The 23,117-nt window shown below is 49.1% G+C and overlaps 1 protein-coding gene and 1 pseudogene across 2 annotated transcripts in view; one reads left to right on the top strand and one right to left on the bottom strand.

Annotated features, from left to right (window-relative positions):
• The window catches only part of LOC308232919 (protein spinster homolog 3-like), an 81,086-nt pseudogene that overhangs the window by 19,162 nt on the left and 38,807 nt on the right, over positions 1 to 23,117 (top strand). The gene's annotated exons all lie outside the window — the stretch shown is intronic.
• On the bottom strand, positions 9,649 to 18,363 carry LOC308227701 (uncharacterized protein; the record flags this gene model as incomplete). The annotated part of the gene is made up of 8 exons (XM_080630497.1): positions 9,649 to 9,708; positions 9,853 to 9,918; positions 10,341 to 10,414; positions 14,257 to 14,324; positions 14,957 to 15,107; positions 15,544 to 15,721; positions 16,517 to 16,647; positions 17,037 to 18,363. The coding sequence occupies 8 exons, from the start codon at positions 18,361 to 18,363 to the stop codon at positions 9,649 to 9,651; spliced, it is 2,055 nt and encodes a 684-aa protein (XP_080486623.1).

The following is a 23,117-nucleotide window of genomic DNA, read 5'->3' as shown; positions in this document are numbered from 1 at the left end:
GCGGGTCCTGCTGGCGCACGGACTGCGGCGGGGCTCTGCTGGCAGACAACAGTTGGAGCCTCTGTTAGTGGCAGGAAGATCCGATCCCATCCTCCCCCCAAGCTCACCCGAGTCAGCAGCGGCGGGACGGGTGCCCTCAGCATGGACGGCGCCTGCAGTCACGCCACTGTAGAGGTCGTTTTGCCGTACGGGCGACATAAGACAGGAGCGATGCGGGCTGGCAGGATCTCATCACACCCCAGGACCCCCTGTGCCCAACAGCCATCCCTGCAGCACCACGCAGGCCAGCACCAAGGGAAGTGATATGGGCCTGGCACCTCCATCACAGTGCAATCCACATCTGCACCCAACCGTGCCCTCTGACGCCTGCATCCCTGACAGCCTATGTCCCTGTGCCAGCTGTCTCCGTATCCCACCCAACCTTGCCCTCTGCCACCCTCATCCCTGACAACCTGCTTTTCCCTGCCACCTGTGCCTGTATTCCACCCGTGTCCCTCTGCCACCCTCATCCCTGACAACCTGTGTCCCTGTGCCACCCATGTCCCTGAGAAGGAGTGTCCTACTGCCACCCGTGTTCTTATCCCACCTGTTTACCAGGGCCACCCGTGTCCTTATCCCACCCACATCCTACTCCCGCGCTCACCCGAGGCAGTTGCCGCGGGTCGGGGTGCTCAGACCTCGGCCGATCACAGTGGCCGGTCCGCCGTTACTGGCCCTTTTCCTCGTCAGGCGCCAAGCAACCTGGTCCCGAGTGGCTGGGAAGCGGGCGATCAGCCTGCGCCTGGGCCTGTACGAGGGCAGCCGCAGTCGGGGAGGGCGCTGGGGGAGCAGGAATCGCGCTGGAGAGCGCCGGGCCGGAGGGCGCCTGGCGGGCGGGCGGGACCGCAGCGCACAGCAGGCACCCCCCGCACTCAGCGCCGCTGCCAGCAGCAATCCCTGCAGCAGGCAGGCGACCGCCACCGACAGCGCCACTGCCAGCGCCGACGGCCAGCAACAAGGGCAGCGCCACGGGCCCGGCAGCGCCATCGCTCTCGATCGCTCTGCAGCAACGGCCACCGGCCCGGAGCGCGCTGCGGGAGCCGCGCGGCGTTACCTCGGCAGCCGCCGCCTTCTAGAGCTCGCGGCCCTGCTCCACCGGCCCCGCCGTTCCACCCGCCTCCTACTGACAGCCCTGTGCCCCCCGCGCCCCTGACAGCCAGCGTCCCTGTGCCACCCCTGTCCTTATCCCACCCTCGCCTCTGTGCCTGCAGCTTCCAGAGCCCTGCTGTGTCCTGCCAGGCAGGCGCCATGGCAGGGACGATGCCACGGACCACACAGAACACGGTTCCCCTGAGCATCTCCCATGCCATGGCCCTGCTGCGGGGACCCTGCAGCCCAGCTGAGCAGGCCAGGGCTGTCTGCACGGCATCACCTCGCCAGAGAGGGAGAGGGCTGGTGGGGCAGCCAAAGCCACCCTCAAAGTGCAACTGCTCAAAGCAGAGGCAAAGTGGAGGAAAACTAGTGAAATAAGAAGAAGAAACAGTAATAATAATAATAACTGTTGTTCAACCACGCAGCTGTGTTTGAACAAGGGAAGCAAGTACCCACAAGCAGAGGGTGCTGGAAAGCTGCACCCTGTGGCCTGGCCCAGGAATCAAACACAGGGAAGACAGATGTGAACACAGGCTGGTTATTTTAGGTGGAGGACATAAAAACAGGGGATGGGGGTGAGGTGGAGGAGAGTGGGAATTGCATATTGACAGCAAAAGAGTAGTAAAATGATAGTAAAATTAGGGTCAAAACACTGGTTTACTATTGTTATAACAACAAAACAACAGCGTAACAACAAAAATACTACAATAAAACAACAGAGTAACAACATAAATACTACAATAAAACAACGAAACAACTACCGTATAAGAAAATAACAACTACAGGATAACAAGAATATTAGAACTAGTGCAGAAGAAACACAGAAAAATCAAAATCTTCAACAAATATCATAGCTGCTGATGTTTTGCCGTTGGTGGTGCAAAAGGCCACTTGGCCTCAGCATCCCGGCAAGCAAGGTAGTACAACATTCACACCCAACTGCCTTCACGAGAAGCGTTCACAGTCACATCCTACCTTCTGTCTTTAAACAAACTGGGATTCAGCCCTGTGCAGTGTTCCCAAGGGTGTTTCCACAGCTGTGTGCACCTCACCTCTTAGATGAATTGCATGTCTCCTGGAGGCACGGTGACACAGTGCCCTGGACAAGCTGAGCCCTGTAAAGAAACAGCGGTACACACATTCCACAGCTCCAGTAACAAAGGCCATGGCAGTCAGATCCAGTGAGGACCAGACAAAACTCCAGCTGAGAGGCAAAGAAGGAAATGAGAGATACTAGAAATAGCAGGGTGTGACGAATAGGGCAGCCTACCTCATTTAGACTTCTTATAATCAAAATGCACTCCCTTGAAGATATGAACTTTAATGAGGCTTTATCTATGAACAGGGAAATCCTAATTAGTGTGAAGACTACGACCCACTGATTTCATGTTAAATCCCAGTCCTGTTACCTGCAGATTTCATTGCCAGCTTTTGCTAAAACAATTGCTGTGAAATTTTGGATAGGAGAACTACGACAGCTGAGAGTGGGCAAGAATGTAGCAAATTAGTAGCTAAATGGAAGCGTTCTGTGGGCAAGTCTAAATGCCCCAAGATGGTTTTGCTTGTGTAACCGATACAAATGAGAGTAACATGTGGGTTTTCCGAACTGTTCAGATGCAGCAGCTGAAGCACTCCTTAACTCTGCCCGAGTCTAAAACCCGAGTCTCAGTCTGCACAGCAAGTTAGCAGACAAAAGCTCTCCTTTTTCAAAACTGTCCAAATCTTGCCTCTTTCCTGCCCTGCTCTAGGAGAGAATTAACTTTTTACTGGCCTCTTTCTGCTTAGTAGTTTAGCAGAAAATCCCCTTTGAGGTCAATATGGAAGTTTGAAATCTTAAAACTAAGGTGCTGCAAATCACCAGGTGACCATCAAACTGGTGGATTCAGTAAGATATGAACCTAATTCTTCATCTTCTAGAGATAAAGGGCTCTTGGACTTGATTTGAAGTGGAACCATCTGGGCTTCGGCAGTATGTCCTTATGCTGTGGAAATCCTTTGCTAAAGAAAAACTGAAATCTGTTTCTACTGCATTGCTGGAGGTTATAAGGAACATCTTTGCAGCAGAGCAACTTTGACAGTAGTCTAGTTGTTGAACTGTCAGAAATGTTCATTTATGATTCAGGAAACTTCATTTTTTACTCACTTCAGCCTTTACTGCCTCCAAATTGTGATCCAACTACATCACTGGTGGACTTGCTGTTCCGGCTGCAAGCAGGATGCAAATCTGATTGTCAATTAGAATCCCCTACAAGAAGAACACTCCGCAGACAGCCACGCTCCCAGGAAAGCAAGTGTTTAAACCAGAAGCGTTTGAAGGGGAGCCCGGGGAGCAGCCTGCGGGCAGCGGCAGTGCAGAGCCGGGTCTGGCGCAGCTGCACAGCGGCACCTGCTGTTCCCAAACCAGATCCCGCTCTCCCTCCCCGGCCCTGGCAAGGACTTTTCCAGGCTGCAGGATGACGCGAGAGGGAAATCTGCTGCAATCCGTATTTGACTTTGTCCCACAGGGCAGCTGATGTTGACCTTTGATCTTTGTATGGTTAAAAGGAAGAGGCCATCTGCCAGCCACAGGTTAGCTGCTCAAAACACACACGCAACTACTTTATAAACCAGGTTGGAGTCCTACAGGCCCTGAGCTTCTTCATCAGAGGCACAGCAGGCTCACAAACACCATAGAAAGACTGCCTCAACCATGCTGATCCAACCTTCCTCAGGCACTAAGAATGGCAGAGAGAGTCACACTGTGAACTGTGCTCTTTTCCCAATCTAGTTTACCCTAACGTGTTAAAGCAAGAGGGAAAGGCAAACTTAGTAGAAAATAAAGCTGGATTGCAACAGGAGCACACTCCCATCCTAACTCTGCCTCCTTCCCCCTCAAAAGAGGAGAATAACAGACACAAAGAAGTTTTTGATCTCCTGTGTAGCATTCCTGTAAAAGTGTTTATGGTGTTTCAAGCAACTTGTACACAACATGCGACACAAAGGAGCTGAGTGGGATGTGATGACCATATTCCCCAAAAGGGAATGGTCATTCTTCAGGGGAGGGGACCCTGGCTGCTAAAATCACTTACTTCTTGGCAAGTGAGATGACATCGTGACACCAAGTAGTCCTGGCAGTTCTGTGTACTCCTGGCTTCTCAGCTGCTGCTTGTATTTTGCCAGAGATGCTCAGTGCTCTGTGTGCTGCTGTCCTTCCCTGGGTCCTGTGAGGGACCAGCAGAAGCAGAAGAACCAGAGCTAGACCTCCCAGGCAAGGAGTTATCTGTAGACACAAGCAAGGCTGGTTACAGAAAGGGTACCCGTGGAGTGAAAAGCCTACAGAACTTCAAATTCAGCATTAGAATTACGGACTGGAGAATGGCAGCTATGCTCAGAAATGAATGTAACTTGCGGTTTGTAGGTCATTTTTGTAAAGAAGAGCGGCTTTGGTGATGTATGGTGACTTCAGAGGAAAAAAGACCTCCCTCTGCATCATAAAGATACACGACCGCTCCCTCTGATTCTGGAGTAAAACATGTGAAGAAAGAAAAGTGAACAGTAATATTCCAGCTACAAATGCAAGAATCAATCATGCAGCCATCAGTGTTACCTGCGTAACTTCAGACTGTTATTCCAGCAAACATTCTTCCCCCCTCATCGTGTACATGCTAGTTAATTTTATAGAGAACTTGGGAGGATCTGACAAAGTACTTCCAAAGCACTTGGTGTTCTCTGCGGAGAAACATCACAATGACGTGACAAGAACAGAAGATACCTTCACATTCCTCTATTTCAGGAGGTCTTGATGCATCCAAGTGCCTCCTCAGGTAAGAAGCACATCAGCGCCTGCCCTGGCTGCTGTACAGTTTAACCTGTGCCTCTTCCATTCTGCAAGAACTAGGCTAAAATCTTTCCTTCGTCCTGCAGGAACAAGGGAAAACACCAAACTCGTGACCAAGTCCTCTAAAACACCAAGTTCATGACCAGTCAGGCAGTAGAAGGTCTTTCCACTGTTCACCTTTGACATGACGAGCATAAGTAATCCCAACCCCAGGGATGGTTCTGATTTTACAATGAATGGCTCAGTCGCCCGAGTGACAGTGAGGAACTCACCCTGAAGGCCCACTGCCAGTCACGACAGACCTGCCATGCCAGCTGCCAGGACATAGCCAAGACCACTGTAAGCAACAAAAAGGAGTAATCAGTAGGCACCAAGGAATTCTTGTTGCCCGAAATGACATCTTGCCAGCTAAGGAGAGCACAGAGAACCCAGATCAGACAACCCATAAAGCAGTTTATTATTGGCTCTTTTCTGTCCTAGCCACATGAATAAAACCCTGCAGGAATTCCTTTAGCTTTAATCTGCTTTCTGGGCTCAGACTTGGCTGCCTGCTCTAATAAAGAGTATGTGTCCAAGGCACAGAAAAACCCTTCTCCTCTTCATCAGACACTGTCAATTCAACTGAAAGAGGAGAGGGAAGGGCCAGTTCTTCCTTGGGACGATTTAATGGGGGGGGTTCTTGACAAATTTGTCAAGTAAGCAAATATCCAAAAGCTTTTGCCTTCCAAAAGCCAGAAATAAATTACCTACTCCCAGGCACATATTTCTTTCAGAGTTGATTCAATCGTTTATTCCAAGCCCACACGTTTTCGGAGTTCAGATTCTCTCTAAAAAATGCTGAGGGGAAAAAAAAGCTCATTTTTCTTCAAGGTAACTACAGAAATAAGCCTAACCAGCTCTATTTCAACATGCTAAGCAAGGGACAAATCCTTTTGCAAGAGCCAATCCAGACATACATCAAAATAGATCTGATCAAGGCTCAGGGCATATTGAATGCCTGGTGTGGTCAGACGGAATTTCAAAAGGCAGGTCAGTTACTAGCAAGAAAACCAACCTTCGCACTGGAAGGAAGAGGTAGAAGACAGACAGCATCGTGGTCCTTTTTCATTCGCAGGAGCCGATGCATCCAGTGCATCCAGAGGGGCCAACGAACGGCATTTCAGATTCCCCTCCACCCCCCCCCAGGGCTGGGGACTGGGACAGCGAGTGACGGAGGCACCTTTCCCTTGGTGATGACCAGGGTTGGTTTTCTTTTAGTGTCCTGAAAGTGCAGAGAAATTCAATTCAGAAAATCTTTAGAACTGTGCATATTTAGGCATAAATTGTGCAAATAGCCAAACTATCCTGTATTAAACCCATCTCTCCTAACAGGTCAATCTCCCCAAAACACAGAGAAAGAGATAGTCATTACTTTGCTTGCAAAACTGACTAGTGAAGGCTAACAATCTGATATGGATGTAATGCTGAAGAGATAAACAATAAAGCAGTGAAAAGCACACAAGCGAAACAGCCTACAAGGCAAGACAAAACTGGATGCTGAGAAGACAGACACTGAGTAAAGTGCTCCCCATTGAGAGAAACTGGCCCTCCCCATCACTTTGAGGTGGGTTTCTCAGCTTATATCTGTGCTGCATATAGACAGGCTCTCAGGTGGTGAGATTTTCATGACAAGGGTAAAGTGACTACTTATAAAAGGACAAGTAAAACTTTCTTCTAAAATATAAACGAGATGAAATTAGGTCTTGTAGAAAGATGTTAGCAAAGAGTTGAACAACCTCCAAAGCAGTTCAGCTCTGCAATAGCTTTACAGACCTCAGAATTAAATCTCTATGAATTTTGATACCCAAATTTCTGTGACTGAGTTTTTAACAGAACACAGGTTACCTTTGGATAATTTATTAAAGGAAACAGACATTGAAATGTATGTGAAATATCTAAAAGTTAGACAACCAACCTACAGCTAGTGTCACTGTGATGGATGGGGTAGGTATCCATGGGAACATTCTCCATTGAAACGGCTGTCAACAAGAGAGACTTCCTGTGCTTTAGGCTGCAGCGACTTCCAACTTCCTCAGACACTGGCAGCAAAGCTAAAAAGCCAAAGAGAGTCAACGTAAGTTTTGCAGAGAGGCAACGCTGAAGGTAAGCAACATTCCACCCACTACCAACTCCTCCTGTGTGCATTGCAGTGCGGAGTGGTTATGTCCCAGTGGTCGTCTTTGTTCTGATTCAAAGCAGGCCATTTAAAAAGAATGCTAATCCCCATCCAGTCACAATTACCTGACTTAAATACCTGCCCTCACAGGGTCACAGTTTCTGTTTGTAGATCACTAGGAACTGGCACACTGTAAGGCACACACTGCAAGGCTTAAATCAAGAAACCTTCAGCCTCCCTGAAGCGTTTCCATTGCTGCACAGCCGCTGCCCTGTGGGCAAAGCCTTCAGCCCCCCAAACGCTGTCTCTGATGCACCCCAGCCTGGCCCAGCCCCTCGTTCACCCCCAGTTACAAGTGTCCTTCACGCTGGTACAATTTTATCAACCTAAACCCGTAAGAATTCCCACAAGAATCCATTCATTTTCAGTCAGCACAAACTGAGAACAACGCTGGTTTGTCTGCTTTTACCTGCCAGGTAAGCCACGCTCTGGGTGTTCACCTCAAACTTGTCACAGTTCCTGTGCTTGTTAACCAGAGCTAGTAGTGTGTGTAAAACCCTCACAGTTCTTGCTACAGTGGTAGCAGAAGGGTGCCTGTACCCTAAGAAATGGGGTTAAAAACCGAATACTGTATTTAATGTTCAATGCATATTTACGAAGCATTACTGTGTTCATCAGCATGTTCTCAGGACACTTCACACGAAGGGTAAGGAAGCACAACTCTAACAGGAGATGCAAGATGTGTTCTTACCCTTCAGGAGGCGTCCCACTACTGCAAAGTTGAAGTTGGAGTTGAAATTCAACCCAACAAAATGGTCCATCTGCTTGCAGTGCCACTCGAGGGGCCTCCTGATCTCCACGAACACCTCTTCCGGGCTCTGACCAGGAAAAAGAAGACCCAAGAGCTGCTCATGATAGCTCAAGGTGTTCTTTTGACAAGTGACAGAGTAATTTTAAGAGCTTACACTGAAATACCAAACACACCTTTGAACACAACACACCTGTACATTTCTGTGCCGGTTCAGAACGCAGTTACGTACATCGCAGTTTTACTCTTGGTAGTACCCAAGTGGAACAATTCCTAATGCAAATTGCAATTTCAGTTGCTTACCCAGTGTCCAGGAGGACAAGAGTTGTGTTTTTTTCCGTTATCAACAGATGTAAGTGCTCACACAAACCCAGTGTCAGTCAGAGCTGGTCGCTAACAGCTCACCTTGCCGTTGAATATTCGAAGGCTGTCCAGGGTGTGCAGATTCTGCTCAAGCAGGTCTGTACCTGCTGAGTACAGGTTTACTTCATCCAGCTGCAGCACTGCCATGGCTACCCAGAAGAGGGCCTTGTGCATCGGCGAGTCCTGAAGGGAAAGAGAGAAAGCCACGATTTTCAAGTCAAGAAATCCATCACTGAACATTAAATTCCTTAATCACATTCATTAATTTCATAGGCAGAGCCTGTTAAAAAAGGACAACCAATGTAACGCTTGTGAGGTGGGCTGATGCCAACCTGATGAAGTTTAACCATGCCAAGCGCAAGGGGTCCTACACCTGGGTCGGAGCAATCCCAGGCACAGCTACAGGTTGGGCAGAGAAGAGATTCAGAGCAGCCCTGCGCAGAAGGACTTGGGGGTGTTGGTCGATGAGAAAATGAACATGAGCCAGCTTCAGTGTGCGCTCGCAGCCCAGAAAGCCAACCGCATCCCGAGCTGCATCAAAAGTTGCGTGACCAGCAGGTCGAAGGAAGTGATCCTGCCCCTCTACTCCGCTCTCCTGAGACCTCACTTGGAGTATTGTGTGCAGTTCTGGTGTCCTCAACATAAAAAGGACATGGAACTGTTGGAACAAGTCCAGAGGAGGGCCACGAGGATGATCAGGGGAGTGGAGCACCTCTCGTATGAAGACAGGCTGAGAAAGTTGGGGCTGTTCAGCCTGGAGAAGAGAAGGCTGCGTGGAGACCTCATAGCAGCCTTTCGGTATCTGAAGGGGGCCTACAGGGATGCTGGGGATGGACTATGCGTCAGGGACTGTAGCGACAGGACAAGGGGGAACGGGTTCAAACTTAAACAGGGGAAGTTTAGACTGGATATAAGGAAGAAGTTCTTTACTGTTAGGGTGGTGAGGCACTGGAATGGGTTGCCCAGGGAGGTTGTGAATGGTCCATCCTTGGCGGAGTTCAAGGCCAGGCTGGATGAGGCCTTGGGCGGCATGCTTTAGTGGGAAGTGTTCCTGCCCATGGCAGGGGGGTTGGAACTAGATGATCTTAAGGTCCTTTCCAACCCTAACTATTCTATGATTCTATAATTCTAACTTTGAAGGGAAAGCAGACACTAAGTTCACGGGTATTATACATGTGGAACAATCACAGCTTAAGGAGCATCTGCTACCTTCGAACGAGCCCTAAGGTTTTAAGGTTTTTCCCATTCAGCTTTTGAATAGAGGCCAGAGACGACTTTTTGCTTTAAAGCTACAGTATTTGTCATTATGGCTTTTAATAACCCTGCCTTTCACCGAGATGAGGTATGTGTTTCTAGGGAAATGGTAGGACATTGCTAGTAGTCAATCCACCCAGCAAGGCCTCTTTCCACCAGAGTTCTGTTTACGGACACCACCTAAAGGGAGGTGAAAAGAAAGAAAACAAAAAGTAGAAAGGTGAACAAACCACTAGAGAAAAAACGATCAGCAAGTTCCTAATCAACAACAGGAAGCCTGCATCGGCATCAATTCCAACAAAAGAGGTATGTCAACGCACGCACCTCATTGCCCGTCAGGTTCCACAGCTGTATCAGTGGCAGTCCTGTTGCACTGTCATAATTTGTGACCTGGAAACACAGAAAAACCAGAGTGGGCAGCAGTTCTGCTGTGAGCCGTGAAGGATGCAATGCCAGCATCATTCGCTCCCTATCAGACACCCCTTCCTATGTGTAGGCTGGAGGAAATGCAGCTCCTGCCACCAGGCAGCAGCTGGAACACCCTGTGGGCAAGTTCACTTTCATCACTCAAATCCATACCCTGGCTTTCTGCCCACATCACTCACAAGAGGGAATACTCATCCCTCCCCAGCCACACAGCCCTGAGCGGGAACTGATGCTACACCAGGAAGTTCTCATCAAGACCCTGCTCAGCAGCCAGACTTCCAGGCTCTGGCTTTGTTGTCTGTCTTCACACTCACAGGATGGCGGGTGCACAGAGTCACAGCAGTAGTACCATCAGCAACAAGACTTTTCCCAACAGCTCCACGTACCTGCGCCTCAAGGACTGCGCCTCTGGTCATCTCGCCAACAGCTGCGTCAGCTTCAGGGGAGAAGCGATCCTCATCTTGGGGAAGAGCAGGAGAAAACAAATGACAGTCACAGGCTTCAAAGGCCAGAAGGGACTATTAAGCTCAACTTGCCTGACCTCCTACATCCATTAGGCCAGCAAATCCTCACCCACTGTTGCTGAAACCAGTCTATTAAGCTGGAGATCACACAAGCATTATGCCTGCTGGGTTGCTGAAAGGAAGAATGAAGTGCTTTCTAAAGCCACTAGCTAAGTTAATAGGAATTTAAGTGGCTGATGAATTAGGAGGCTTTAACAATAGAAAAGTGCGTATCTGCAGTGCCTTTCAGCGGTCATTAGTATTTTGATCCTTAATAAACTAAGCTCAAGGGCCTCAGGGCTTCACTGACCCTGAAGACACTACTGACCCACCTGATCCCCACCTCACACAGAAACCCCTTCCGTACAAGGCAGCTTCTTAGGCCCCCAGGCATCAGGCATCTCTACCACCATGACACTCTGCCAGGGCTTGAACGGTAGCATTTTGAACACAGAACTATACACGTCAGTCACCTTAGTAGGAAAGTATCAGATATTGGTTTAACACATTAAAACTAAGTTCGCATTTACAGCTACTTTATGACAGAAGGTATCACAGGATCACAGTATGTTAGAGATTGGAAGGGACCTCAAAAGATCATCTAGTCCAATCCCCCTGCCAGAGCAGGAACACCTAGATAAGGTTACATAGGAATGTGTCCAGGCGGGTTTTGAATGTCTCCAGAGAAGGAGACTCCACAACCTCCCTGGGCAGCCTGTTCCAGTGTTCTGTCACCCTCACTGAGAAGAAGTTTCTTCTCAAGTTTAAGTGGAACCTCTTGTGTTCCAGTTTATACCCATTACCCCTTGTCCTATCATTGTTTGCCACTGAGAAGAGCCTGGCTCCATCCTCATGACACTCCCCCTTTATATATTTATATACACTAATAAGGTCCCCCCGCAGTCTCCTCTTCTCCAAACTATAGAGACCCAGCTCCCTCAGCCTTTCCTCATAAGAGAGGTGCTCCACTCCCTTAATCATCTTAGTTGCCCTGCGCTGGACTCTCTCCAGCAGGTCCCTGTCTTTCTTGAACTGAGGGGCCCAGAACTGGACACAATATTCCAGATGCGGTCTCACCAGGGCAGAGTAGAGGGGAAGGAGGACCTCTCTCGACCTACTGACCACCCCCCTTCTAATACACCCCAGGATGCCATTGGCCTTCTTGGCCACAAAGGCACAGTGTTGGCTCATGGTCATCCTGCCATCCACTAGGACCCCCAGGTCCCTCTCCCCTACACTACTCTCTAACAGGTTGTTCCCCAACCTATACTGGAACCTGGGGTTGTTCCTGCCCAGATGCAGGACTCTACACTTTCCCTTGTTATATTTCATCAAGTTTCTCCCTGCCCAACTCTCCAGTCTGTCCAGGTCCCGCTGGATGGCAGCACAGCCTTCTGGCGTGTCAGCCACTCCTCCCAGCTTAGTGTCATCAGCAAACTTGCTGACAGTACACTCAATTCCCTCATCTAAATCATTGATGAATATATTAAATAATACTGGTCCCAGTACTGACCCTTGAGGCACTCCACTAGATACAGGCCTCCAACTAGACTCCGCCCCATAGACTACAACTCTCTGGCTTCTGTCCTTCAGCCAGTTTGCAGTCCACCTCACTACCTGATCATCCAGGCCACACTTCCTCAATTTAGCTATGAGGATGCTGTGGGGGACTGTGTCAAATGCTTTGCTGAAGTCAAGGTAGACCACGTCCACCGCTCTGCCATCATCCATCCACAATGTTATTTCCTCATAAAAGGCTAGGAGGTTGGTCAAGCATGACTTCCCCTTGGTAAAGCCATGTTGACTGCCCCTCATAACCCTCTTATCCTTGACATGCCTTAAGATGGCATCAAGGATAAGGTGTTCCATCACTTTCCCAGGGATGGAGATGAGGCTGACCGGTCTATAGTTACCCGGGTCCTCCTTCTTGCCCTTTTTGAAGACTGGAGTGACATTTGCTTTCCTCCAGTCCTCAGGCACCTCTCCAGTTTCCCAAGACCTGGCAAAGATGATGGAGAGTGGTCTAGCAATGACTTCCTCCAGTTCCCTCAGCACCCGTGGGTGCATCCCATCTGGACCCATGGATTTATGGATGTCCGGATTGCTCAACTGGTCCCTAACCCATTCCTCGTCGACTAAGGCCAACTGCTCCAGTGACCTGACTTCATCTGAGGTCTCAGGAGTACAGGGCTCTTCAGGACTGCCTCCGGCAGAGTAGACTGAGACAAAGAAGGCATTCAATAACTCTGCCATCTCTGTATCTTCTGTCACCAGGGCACCCATCCCGTTCACCAGTGGGCCAACCTTGCCTCTGGTGTTAGTTTTATCAGCCATGTATTTGAAAAAGCTCTTTCTGCTGTCCTTCACCCCTCTTGCCAGATTTAATTCTAAGGAGGCCTTAGCCATCCTAGCTGCCTTCCTACATCCTCTAGCAGCAGCGTTATATTCCTCCTGAGTGGCCAGCCCCTCCTTCCATGACCTATAAACTCTCCTCTTCCACTTGAGCATACCCAGCAGTTCCTTATTTAGCCACGCAGGTCTCCTGGCCCTCTTCCTTGACTTCCTACGTGTCGGGATGCTCTGCTCTTGAGCTTGGAATAAGCAATTCTTGAATGTCAACCAACTATCTTGGGCCCCTTTACCTTCAAGCAGCCTTGCCCATGGGATTTCCCCTAGCAATTGCTTGAAAAGGCCAAAGTTTGCCCTGCTAAAGTCCAGGGTTGCAATTCTACTTGCTATTGTACTGGTCCTACCACACAAGATCCTGAATTCCACCATCTCGTGGTCGCTGCAACCAAGGCAGCCCTCAACCTTTACTGCTTCGACCAGACCCTCCTTGTTAGTGAGGATGAGATCCAGCAGCGCTCCTCTCCTGGTTGGCTCATCCACCATTTGCATGAGGAAGTTATCATCCATACACTGGAGGAACCTCCTGGACTGTGGCTGGGTTGCTGTGTAGTCCTTCCAGCAAACATCAGGGAAATTAAAATCCCCCACGACGACCACGGCCTGTGACTGTGAGGCCGCTCTCAGCTGCCTGTAGAAGGCCTCGTCAACTTCCTCACCCTGATCTGGTGGCCTGTAACAGACACTCACAACAGTATTGCCCCTGCCAGCCTGCCCCTTAATTCTCACCCACAGACTCTCAACTCGCTCGTCCCCTGTCCCTGGACAGAACTCAGTACATTGCAGCTGCTCTCACACATAAAGAGCAATCCCACCACCCCGCCTGGCTGGCCTGTCTTTCCTGAAAAGGACATAGCCCTCCATGAGTATATCTGTCCCACCACGTCTCTGTAATTGCCACCAGATCATAATCTCCTGACTTAACACAGGTCTCCAACTCCTCCTGCTTATTTCCCATGCTGCACGCATTGGTGTATAGGCATTTCAAGGAGGGAGCTGAGCTCACCAATTTCACCCTAGGATTATAGGAGGCCTCCCAGTCTTCATCAATTCTAGAGTGCTGCCCCACTGGGGTGGCAGAGTGGTTACAGCTACTTCACTTAATACACTGCCAGCCCTGCCAACTTGCTCTTTAGGAGAGTAATTCACCCTCTCCTCCAAGCCGGAAAAAGCCTGGACATTTATCATCTTTCCCCTGGAGTCTGACAGGTTCTGCCATGCTAGCACATTTAGAAGAATAAAATTCATTTTTTCCAGTCCTTGCTCTAGTCACACCAGAGCTGTGCTTGCAATAAGAGAGGGAAGGTTCAGGCACGATCATTGCTTGCCCACCGCTGGCACCCACTGACACTGCAGTGGGATCGCCAATAGTACTTGTCAGGAGCTCCATTACCTGCAAGAGGCACCACATTGTCCAGGAAAACTTCTGCTCCTTGGAAAGGCAACAATAAAAAGTCAGACCTTAAAGAAAAGAGAATCCATCAGAATAAGAACAGGGCTTTAAGTCACTCCTGTATTCTCTAAGGTGACATTGATTAATCAATTGCTGTAAGAGGGATTTAGTGTAACATTGATGACAGTCAAAAACAACCTCCCAGCAATCTAAGCAGCAGCAACCCATTGTCTGATGAGCACGCCACGTTGGACTGGGCTCCAAGCAAAAGCCACCTCCACCATGGAGGCTTGACTGCTTTCCTCCCACCTCTGGGCACAAGCAAGTATTTAATGGGCTTGTGTAAGAAAACCCTCATCCAATACAGCTCTCCCAGACAGTGGGGCTGGAGCATAGAGAATCCCAATCTTATTCCTAGCTCAGCAACTAACTACACCTTGGGGCCTCCCAAAGGCATCCTTTTGCTCAGCTGCCATGCTGAAGTGACAGAAGTCACAATTTCCTCTTCCTTCCCCTTCAATAAAGCCTTGTGAGAGCTTGCTCTGCTGCCAGGGAACCCACCCCTGCTGCTGAGGCAAACCTTTCTACCAATTCCCACTTCAGCTGTGGAAAAACCCGGAAGGAATTCAAACAATACAGATGCCTCTGAAGAAGATTCGAGCCAGATATGGCCTCAGGCCATGGAAGAGGAGCTAGAGACCTGATTGGTCTGACTGTGTCAGCCTTCACTTTGGCATATCCTCCATAGTCCACATATCTGAGTTCCACTTCACTGGTCTCTTCAAAGTAGCTGATAACTTGAGCCCGTAGCCATGCCCCATCCAGGCCTGGAGCTGCGCAGATAATACCGACTGCGGAACATAAGGGTACAGAGAAGAAAGCTCAGCGGATTTCCAGAAATCAGCACTTCAGGCATTAGTTATGACGAATAACTCCTTTCCATGTGATGCACCCTCCACTTTAGACCATGTACAGGCAGTGACACTAGGAAGATGCGGGAGTAGCTCCACACTTTGTCAGCAAAAATATACCAGGTGCCAGGTAGATAAGAAATAACCCAAGACTGACTTACGTCCTTCCAAATTTCAATGTGCAACTATGTGGCTGGAGAAGTATTCAGGGATGAATGGGGTGAGGAAGAACAGAGCTTAAAAAAAAGCCCAAATCAATGGAATAACCAACGAACTATCACACCTCATGCACTGGGAAACCTCCCAAGCCTAACTCAGGGCAGCAGGATTTCACATGACCCTCGAAGTTTCTTAAGTGAACAGTCAAGTTACTTGCCTTCTACTGGAGCTGGCAGGGTTGGAATTTCAGGTTGAGAGTAGCAGACGCACATCTGCTGCTCAAGGCTCCTCAGGACGTAGAAAGTGGGGTGAGTGTGCTGCTGCAGGAACATGTGCCCTGCATCAACTTGGTGCGCCACGACCACCGGCACAGTGACTCCATCCGGGAGGAAGAGCTGTCACGTGGAGGAAAGAAGCTCTCATTAGTGTTCACTGCAACTCGAAGCTTCATTCACAGCAACTCCCTGTTCCACCAGCACCTCCTGAGGCTTACAGCCACGGCACTGTAGTATTTCACTTCTAAAGACTGCTTTGGAGCAGGAGCAGAAGACTACCCATTGTTAACTGCATGCTGTTCTCAAGGAAATCAGACTTGGGCTGGGGCCCATCTTGTTCCCAAAAAGACTATCAGCACAGAGCAGCTGCAAGACTTATTTACCCAAGAGATCAGTGAGCAGAGTCAGGAATGATGGGTCAAGCCATGCTGCACTATCAACGCTGTGCAACTTGCCAGGACTCCCTGCCCATGGAGGTTTTAAACATCAAGGTAATCTTCACAGGGATTGTCCAAGATTTGTCACAGAGGCCTCATTTTCAAAGTCCTTTGCCCCGACTGCTAGAGAGCCACTGTGCCGGGCAGCTTCCGAGCATTACCGTGCTTGGAATACATCCAAAATGCCTTTCATTTCCCAGCATAAATTCACTTCTCCAGAATAAAGCCTATCTTCACATCCAAGGAAACAGTTACGTGCACCGTTACTACAGGCACAATGGGAACAGTAGTGGAAGAACAGGTAGATAACCTTGATCTATTAACAGCTAAATCAGCTGGATAACAACCAGCCACACAAAATCACACTGGGTTTGAGGGCGCCTGTGAGCCAGCCACATGGATACAGCATCCTACAATGGCAGTGACCAGCAACAGCCTTCCGCCCCGACATCAGCATAGCCAGCAAGCTGGGACTCACCCAGGCAGTCATAAGGAGGGAATGAAGTGTCAGTGGTGCTGCTGGAAGTAGACCGTGGACGTTGGCATCAAGCTCAAGGAGCTGTGTCTCGCCAGTCAGGCTCAGTACTTTTTCTACTTGATGCGGGAAACCTGGAAGACAAAGTCCCACAGAAGGTCTGTAGCACAGATTTGGTGAGGACAACCCCAGCCTTGCCACATGAACCAATATAGCTACCAGAAGCCTTCTGCACTACAGCAACAACTTCAGTTTTAGCAGATTGGCCATGTAACCTGGTAGGAGACCAACATGAGCTGATACACACCCCATAGCTCCTCCTGTAGGCCAGCTAACACTGGATCCTACAGAGAGATGAATTCAGAGAGCAAATGCAGACCCACCAGCACTTGAGGGCTAAATAGTCATTTCCTGGGGAAATTAAACATGAAGATTTATCTGCACATGTCCTGAAGCAGGAAGGTTACAGCACATAAAATGCTTGTTCACCGTGCGTGTGTAAGAGCATTTTCAAATCGCTTACCTTGTGGGCAGTCTCCATCTATTCCTGGTGCCTTGCTACACTCATTACATGGGTCTGGACCATCCTCTCGCAGTACTCCATTGCTGTATGGTACTTCATTGTCTTCAGGCAGCTTCAGAGTAGGCTGAGTCTCACTTGGGCCGGAGCTCTGCCCAGCACTTGTGTCTCGGGTTGCAGATAAACTACGTAACTCTGAATGCTGGCCCGATGCAACAGCCAGCACTGTGCTCTGCAGCGGGCCCTTCACACATGCCCCACCTTCACATGTGGATGTGCTGCACACAGAGCCCTCCCTAACCAAAGGCGCCTTTTCTGGAGAACCTTTGTGGTTTTCCACAGGAGTCCGACCACCTCCTTGGGACTCACTGCACACAGGGGTCTTCATCTGACAGTCTGTTGTGGCTCCCTCAATGGGGCTTTGTGTTAAACAGCTTGAACGTGTAACATCCTGATCCTGTTCCTCTGTCTGCGGGGATGTCAGGACCGCAGCATCATTCTTTCCAGCAGTGTTCGTATCAGCTACTGGAGCTTCCTCTGCAAGCGTCTGATCACTGGAAACAGCACTTGCCATCTCCAGAGGTGTCTCAGCTTGGCTAGCAGCAGCCTGGCAGAGCTGAGTGGACCCATCACCTGCAGGAGCGGGCAGCACTCCCTCACTGCGGACAGGCTTCTTCTGCCAACAGTCTTCTGTGTCTCCCTCTTCAGGGCTGGATGAACAGCCACGTGTTAAACAGCTTGAACGTCTCACATTCTGACCCTGTTCCTCTGCCTGCAGGGATGTTGGTACCACACCATCACTCCTAACATTCTCACTGCCTACTGGAGCTTCCTCTGCAAGCATCTGATCAGAGGAAACAACGCTTGCCATCTCCAGAGGTGTCTCAACTTGACTGGCAGCAGCCTGGCAGATCTCAGTGGACCCATCACTTGCAGCACCCCACAGCACTTCCTCAGTTGCTGCCAAAATGACCTCGGAAACAATCTGTATTGTCACTTGCTCAATTTTCTCAATGTCTTCCTTGCACAAACCCACTCCTCTAATCTTCTCTCTTCTCAATTCATCCCCTTTTGGCTGTGTGTCCTCCTCCTCCTGACACACAGGGACAGTACTGGCAATTGACCTGGACACGTCTTCTTCCCCTGCCTGCTCCGAACAGGCAGACTCCCAGGGCAGAGAAACACAAGCAGGGACACTCTTTTCGTCTTGAGATCCCGTTTCTTCTAGTTTTTCACTGTCGTTCTCAAGGGTGCTGGGCTGATTCGTTGTTACTGGCCAGTCTGGTGAGAGATCCAGCCTCTCATCAGGGTGACACATAACAGAGGGCATCGTCAACCCTGCTGTCAGCAGGGAGGTCGAGGTTTTGTTCTCTGTGTGTTCCCCTTCCAGCAAGGAGAGCTGTCTTTGAGGAACACATGGTTCTGTTCCTGGTGTGGAATCCTGCTCTGTCACTTCTTCCTGCTGCTCTGCAGCACCTACTGCTTCTTCATCTGGATAGGTTCCATGCTTTTTTCTATGGGAATAAATCCACCAGCACCCGAGAAGTGCCAGCACTCCAGGTACGGCATACGCGACGTAATTCCGGAAGCATAAAGGCATTTTAGAAAGTCTCAGCAGTTATACCTAGAAGGAGAACCAGAAAACATGTTACAATAGCCACAGGGAAGGGAACAGGAAGACTAAAGCTTCATAAATGCCTTGAGGTATCTCTAGTAGTATGAGCAGGCTTGTTTTCCATTTGCTTTTTAAATTCACATCTCTGCTCTACAAGAGACCGCAGAACGAGATCCTTACCTAAGACCAGGGATCTCTGGGCATTTCTCACCATTACAGTCATCAGTTTCACCTTAACCCCCCTTTCTACGCAAAGCCGTTTCGCCTTCTTTCCCCTGCCTCCCCTTTGCTACACACAGGGACAGTATCCAGCGCTGCAGTCTCTCCAGCAGCAGGCTGGGTTCAGAACACTGCTGGACCACCAGTTTATTCCACATTAGATTTCCTACATGGACAGCTGCTACTCTGACTTTTCAGCTGAAAGCTTTCTCTTTTACTCCGGAAAGCGTGTGAACCCTTCGCTGCCTGGACGCCACTGGGACTCATGTCCCAGCCATGCTCCTCCATCTACAAGCCTCATCTAGGTTATATAAGGCAGGGCTGAGAGGCCTTCCCGTTCCCTTCAGGCAAGCCTGCGGCTGGCACACAGAGCTGAAGTTCCCTGCATCCCCAGAACAAAGAGGGCAAAGGACACTCAGTTTACATTTTCACTGGCCAGGAATGAAAGCGGAACCCACGGGTCTGACAATGCTTACACACAAGAGGCTTTTCTCCAAAGGGGCCCCAAGACTTTCACCAGTAAGCAACAAAGATAAAGATTGTTTTCAGGAGATAAAATCCTAGGCACGGGAACCACCCACTGGAAAACAGTATTATCTAGTTCCTCTTCAGAAGTAGAAAGGAGTATAAAAAGACGAGACAATCAAGTCAGTCTCTCCACTCTGCTTAGTCTGTCTCAACCAGAAAACACCTTTCGTTATCAGAGCAAGCCTCCTTCCAGATACCTCCTTCAGGGCCTTGATTTTCCCAGCAGTCGGTTACACTCTAGCTAAGGACAAAACCATGCCTCCCTCAGACCCAAACCGAGCATCTGAGACCTGGAGCATATAACATACATTCCAGATGTCTCACCTCCTCCAGCCACAATCTCCTATCCCACAGGAACAAACACACAATTTCATCCAAGCTATCTCAGACACCAGCCTGGCTTCTGTACTGCTTGCTGCAGAGTCATACAGTCATAAAGTCACAGAATGGTTTGGGTTGGAAGCTGCCTTAAAGCTCATCCAGTTCCAAACCCCTGCCACGGGCAGGGACACTTTCCACTAGAGAAGGTTTCTCCAAGTCCAACCTGGCCGAGGCAAGTAAATAAACGAACAGCAGAAACAGGCACTAGAAAATGTCTTGCTCAATCCCAAATCAAAGCTCAGCTGCAGACATGATTTAAGAAGTCCAGCAACATCTCCAGCATATCACCAATGTTGACCCACACAGGAAACTTGAGTCTTGTTCACTCTGTGACATTCATGTCTGATGTCTCTTAAATCCAAGTTCCTTCCAGTCAGACAGCAGGGCTTATTGCTGAGGACGAACTTTCAGTTAACAGCAACATCTGAGACTTGGAATTCAAAACAGAACAACACAATAAATCTAGGCAGTAATTTCGATGTTTGGGTTTTGGAACTTGGTAAGTGGAAAGCATGAAGCCTGTACATACATTCCTGAAACAAAAGGTACCCATTTCTGCTCTCCAGCACAACGGCACATTGTGAGTGACTGCGAGGGCTCACCTGCTGCCCGCTGAAGTTGTTGCAATTCGTGCAGAACCGCTCCACAAGCTGTCTCACAGAGCACCACAAACTCAAAGTAGCTCACAAGTCCATTCCCAGCAAGCTTCCCTGGTTAAGCAGACAGCCCTATTATTACGTCATTCCCTATTATGCTGCACCAACTGCACAAACAAGGGTCCCCCACAATTCTGCAGCACAGGGAGGCAGCAGGATGCTCCACAGAGGGCCAGATCCATCCCAAAGCCTGGCAGACAAAGCAATTCCAAGAGTCCCTTTAAACATTGATACCATTTAAGATCTCCACTCTCTGATGTTTAGATCAGTGGGGATGGTGGGTTAGCTGACTGCTCCTTGCACAGCTCATTTCATTTCATGCTTTTAATCTGACTAGTTTCAGCAAGAGCTGCATTATACAGCCAGGGATGTGTTAAATGGGAACTCCGCATCCTTCCATCAGCTAGAAAGGGACAAAAGGCACTGGCTCTGCACAAGACACAAGCAGACATCCAAAAGCACTGGGCTGGCCAGGGGACAGCTAGCACTAACAAGCATCTCCTTGCATAAACACGACAGGAAGACTTTGGTGGCCTGATTTTAATATGCTGGTCACAACACCACTTTCATGGGATGCCTTGAAAACAGCCGATTTTCAACCTGCTCAACACAACCATTGGAAGATGCAGCACATACTTCTCTCTCATTTCTGCCACAGGGGAGCTCCTACTGCCCACATCCAAGTTTCCAACAGGTTTAAAAGTGACAAAACCCTCTCTCCATTGCCAACTCGACAGCCAGTTCAGGACCGTAGGAGCAAAGGGATCATTTAAATACATGGAGGGGGGGAAGGAAGCCTGGGATTCTCCTGCCAGCAGCAGAACACAACATGGCAACTTGTCAAATCCCACGGCCTTAAGCAGTGCCAAATTGGAGGAGCCTGGCCCAGCAGCCCCTGCGCTCTCCAGGCAGGAGGAGCCAGCTGGGGAAGCACAGCAGCTCCGGAGGCTTTGCGCCACAGACAAGCAACCTGGGGAAGCCAGAACCAGTGTGAACACTGGATGCACCAGTGCCATTCCCCAACACGCAGGGCTCCGTGCCGTCCTGCACCAGAAATAGTGCAGAGCTCGCACGCTGTACATGCTTGCCCCACACCATGAGCCACTTCCACTTCTTCCTCCTGCCATGTCAGGAATCCGCTCTAAATGTCACACCTTGTATCAAGGCACAGGGAGCTGCAGACAGGGCATGAGGCTTTTCCAACTTGCTAAATAATCCCTACAGTAGGTCAGGATAGGATTAAGACACCAAGCGGAGAATAGGGGTCAATCGGCTCTCCAAATCTGTATCCTGCCTTGATTTATGGAAAACTCCTGGTAAAGATCAGGGGGATGAGGACAAAAATGAACCCCCACACTCGCCTACCTTACAAAACAAAGGCAAGGACAGTCAACTCATTCTACTTGCTCGCATTAGGATCCCAGAGCAGTTTTAAGCCACCTCGTTTCTCTCGCCAGCACAAACAACCCTTCAGAAGACACATCTGTACTGAAGCACGAAATCAGACTCTACAACTCAAAGAGAGTTCTAAAGCAGGTATGTTTATTACGGCGCCGGGTGCAAGGGGGATCGCTTCTCCTAACTTGCACCTCGAGAGGTTAAGCAAGCAGGTATTTATTACACACCAACATGCATATTCATTAGGTTCGAGAGTTCGGTGGGGAAATTACAATTACTTTAGGTACTCATTATCATAAGTCTTCTCCCTTTTGGTGCTTGTGCACTGCCCTCCAATGGCCGATGGTCGTGGGCAGGGGTCTTCAAGATGAAGTAAGCAGTCTTCTTCAGGGTGCACTTTTCACCTTTGGCACAGTTGGATGCCCCAGTAATCACAAAGGAGCTGAAACCAGCCATATCTGCAAGCTTCCGATAGCAGACAAACATTTAGAACAGTGGGACCTTCATCCACAAAAATTTATTGCCTCCCAAGCTAGCAGATGTTCGGGAGTCACTGTCTCCAGCCTAACTGATAATTAGAAGGATGGTCACTCATTAGAAGGATGGAAAGAAATAACTCACTCTTGTTAGCAAGACTACTAAATTCTGTTATCACACCACAAACTTACAACACAAATGTTGTTCTCTAGCTTAGACCTAAGTTAAAAGTGTCTTAACCCTAGGTTTTCCAGGCACTTGCTTTCCTTATATCAAGCCCCCCCTTTTCTTTTACCTTTGCAAATCCTTTTGCTAGGTAACTCCACTTTACTCAGGAGTTCTGGCAAAGTATTTACCACTTCCAACTTGTTGCCTAACCTTATGTCTTTTCCAATCTTCATAAACAGTTACAGACCTTTTACAATACCAAAAAGAACACTATCATGTTACAAGTAATCAGCGTTAAAACAATTATTAGTACGATTCCTGCAACCAGCTGCCTCAACTAGGAGAGATTAGGTAACCATGAAGTTAACTTTCTCCATGTTTCTTCAAAAACCCAAGAGGTATGTATCATCCTTGGTCATCGCGTGAAATATTTCAGTTTATTTCCAAATTTCCTCCAGATCTGTTTCAATTCTGCCACTTTGATCTATATAGGAACCATTGATTATGGAACAAACCCCTCCTTGTGAAGCCAAAACCTGGGTACCACAGCACCTAAGGTGCACGCGCCTTCCAGTTGAGGTAGAGTCTTAGGAGCATTTTCTCCACATAACCAATACCATCCTTTCCCTTCAGGCACGGGCC

The sequence above is a fragment of the Psittacula echo genome (assembly GCF_963264785.1).
Source record: "Psittacula echo genome assembly, chromosome: 1".
Classification (NCBI taxonomy): domain Eukaryota; kingdom Metazoa; phylum Chordata; class Aves; order Psittaciformes; family Psittacidae; genus Psittacula; species Psittacula echo.
This window is presented reverse-complemented; position numbering and strand designations above follow the sequence as displayed.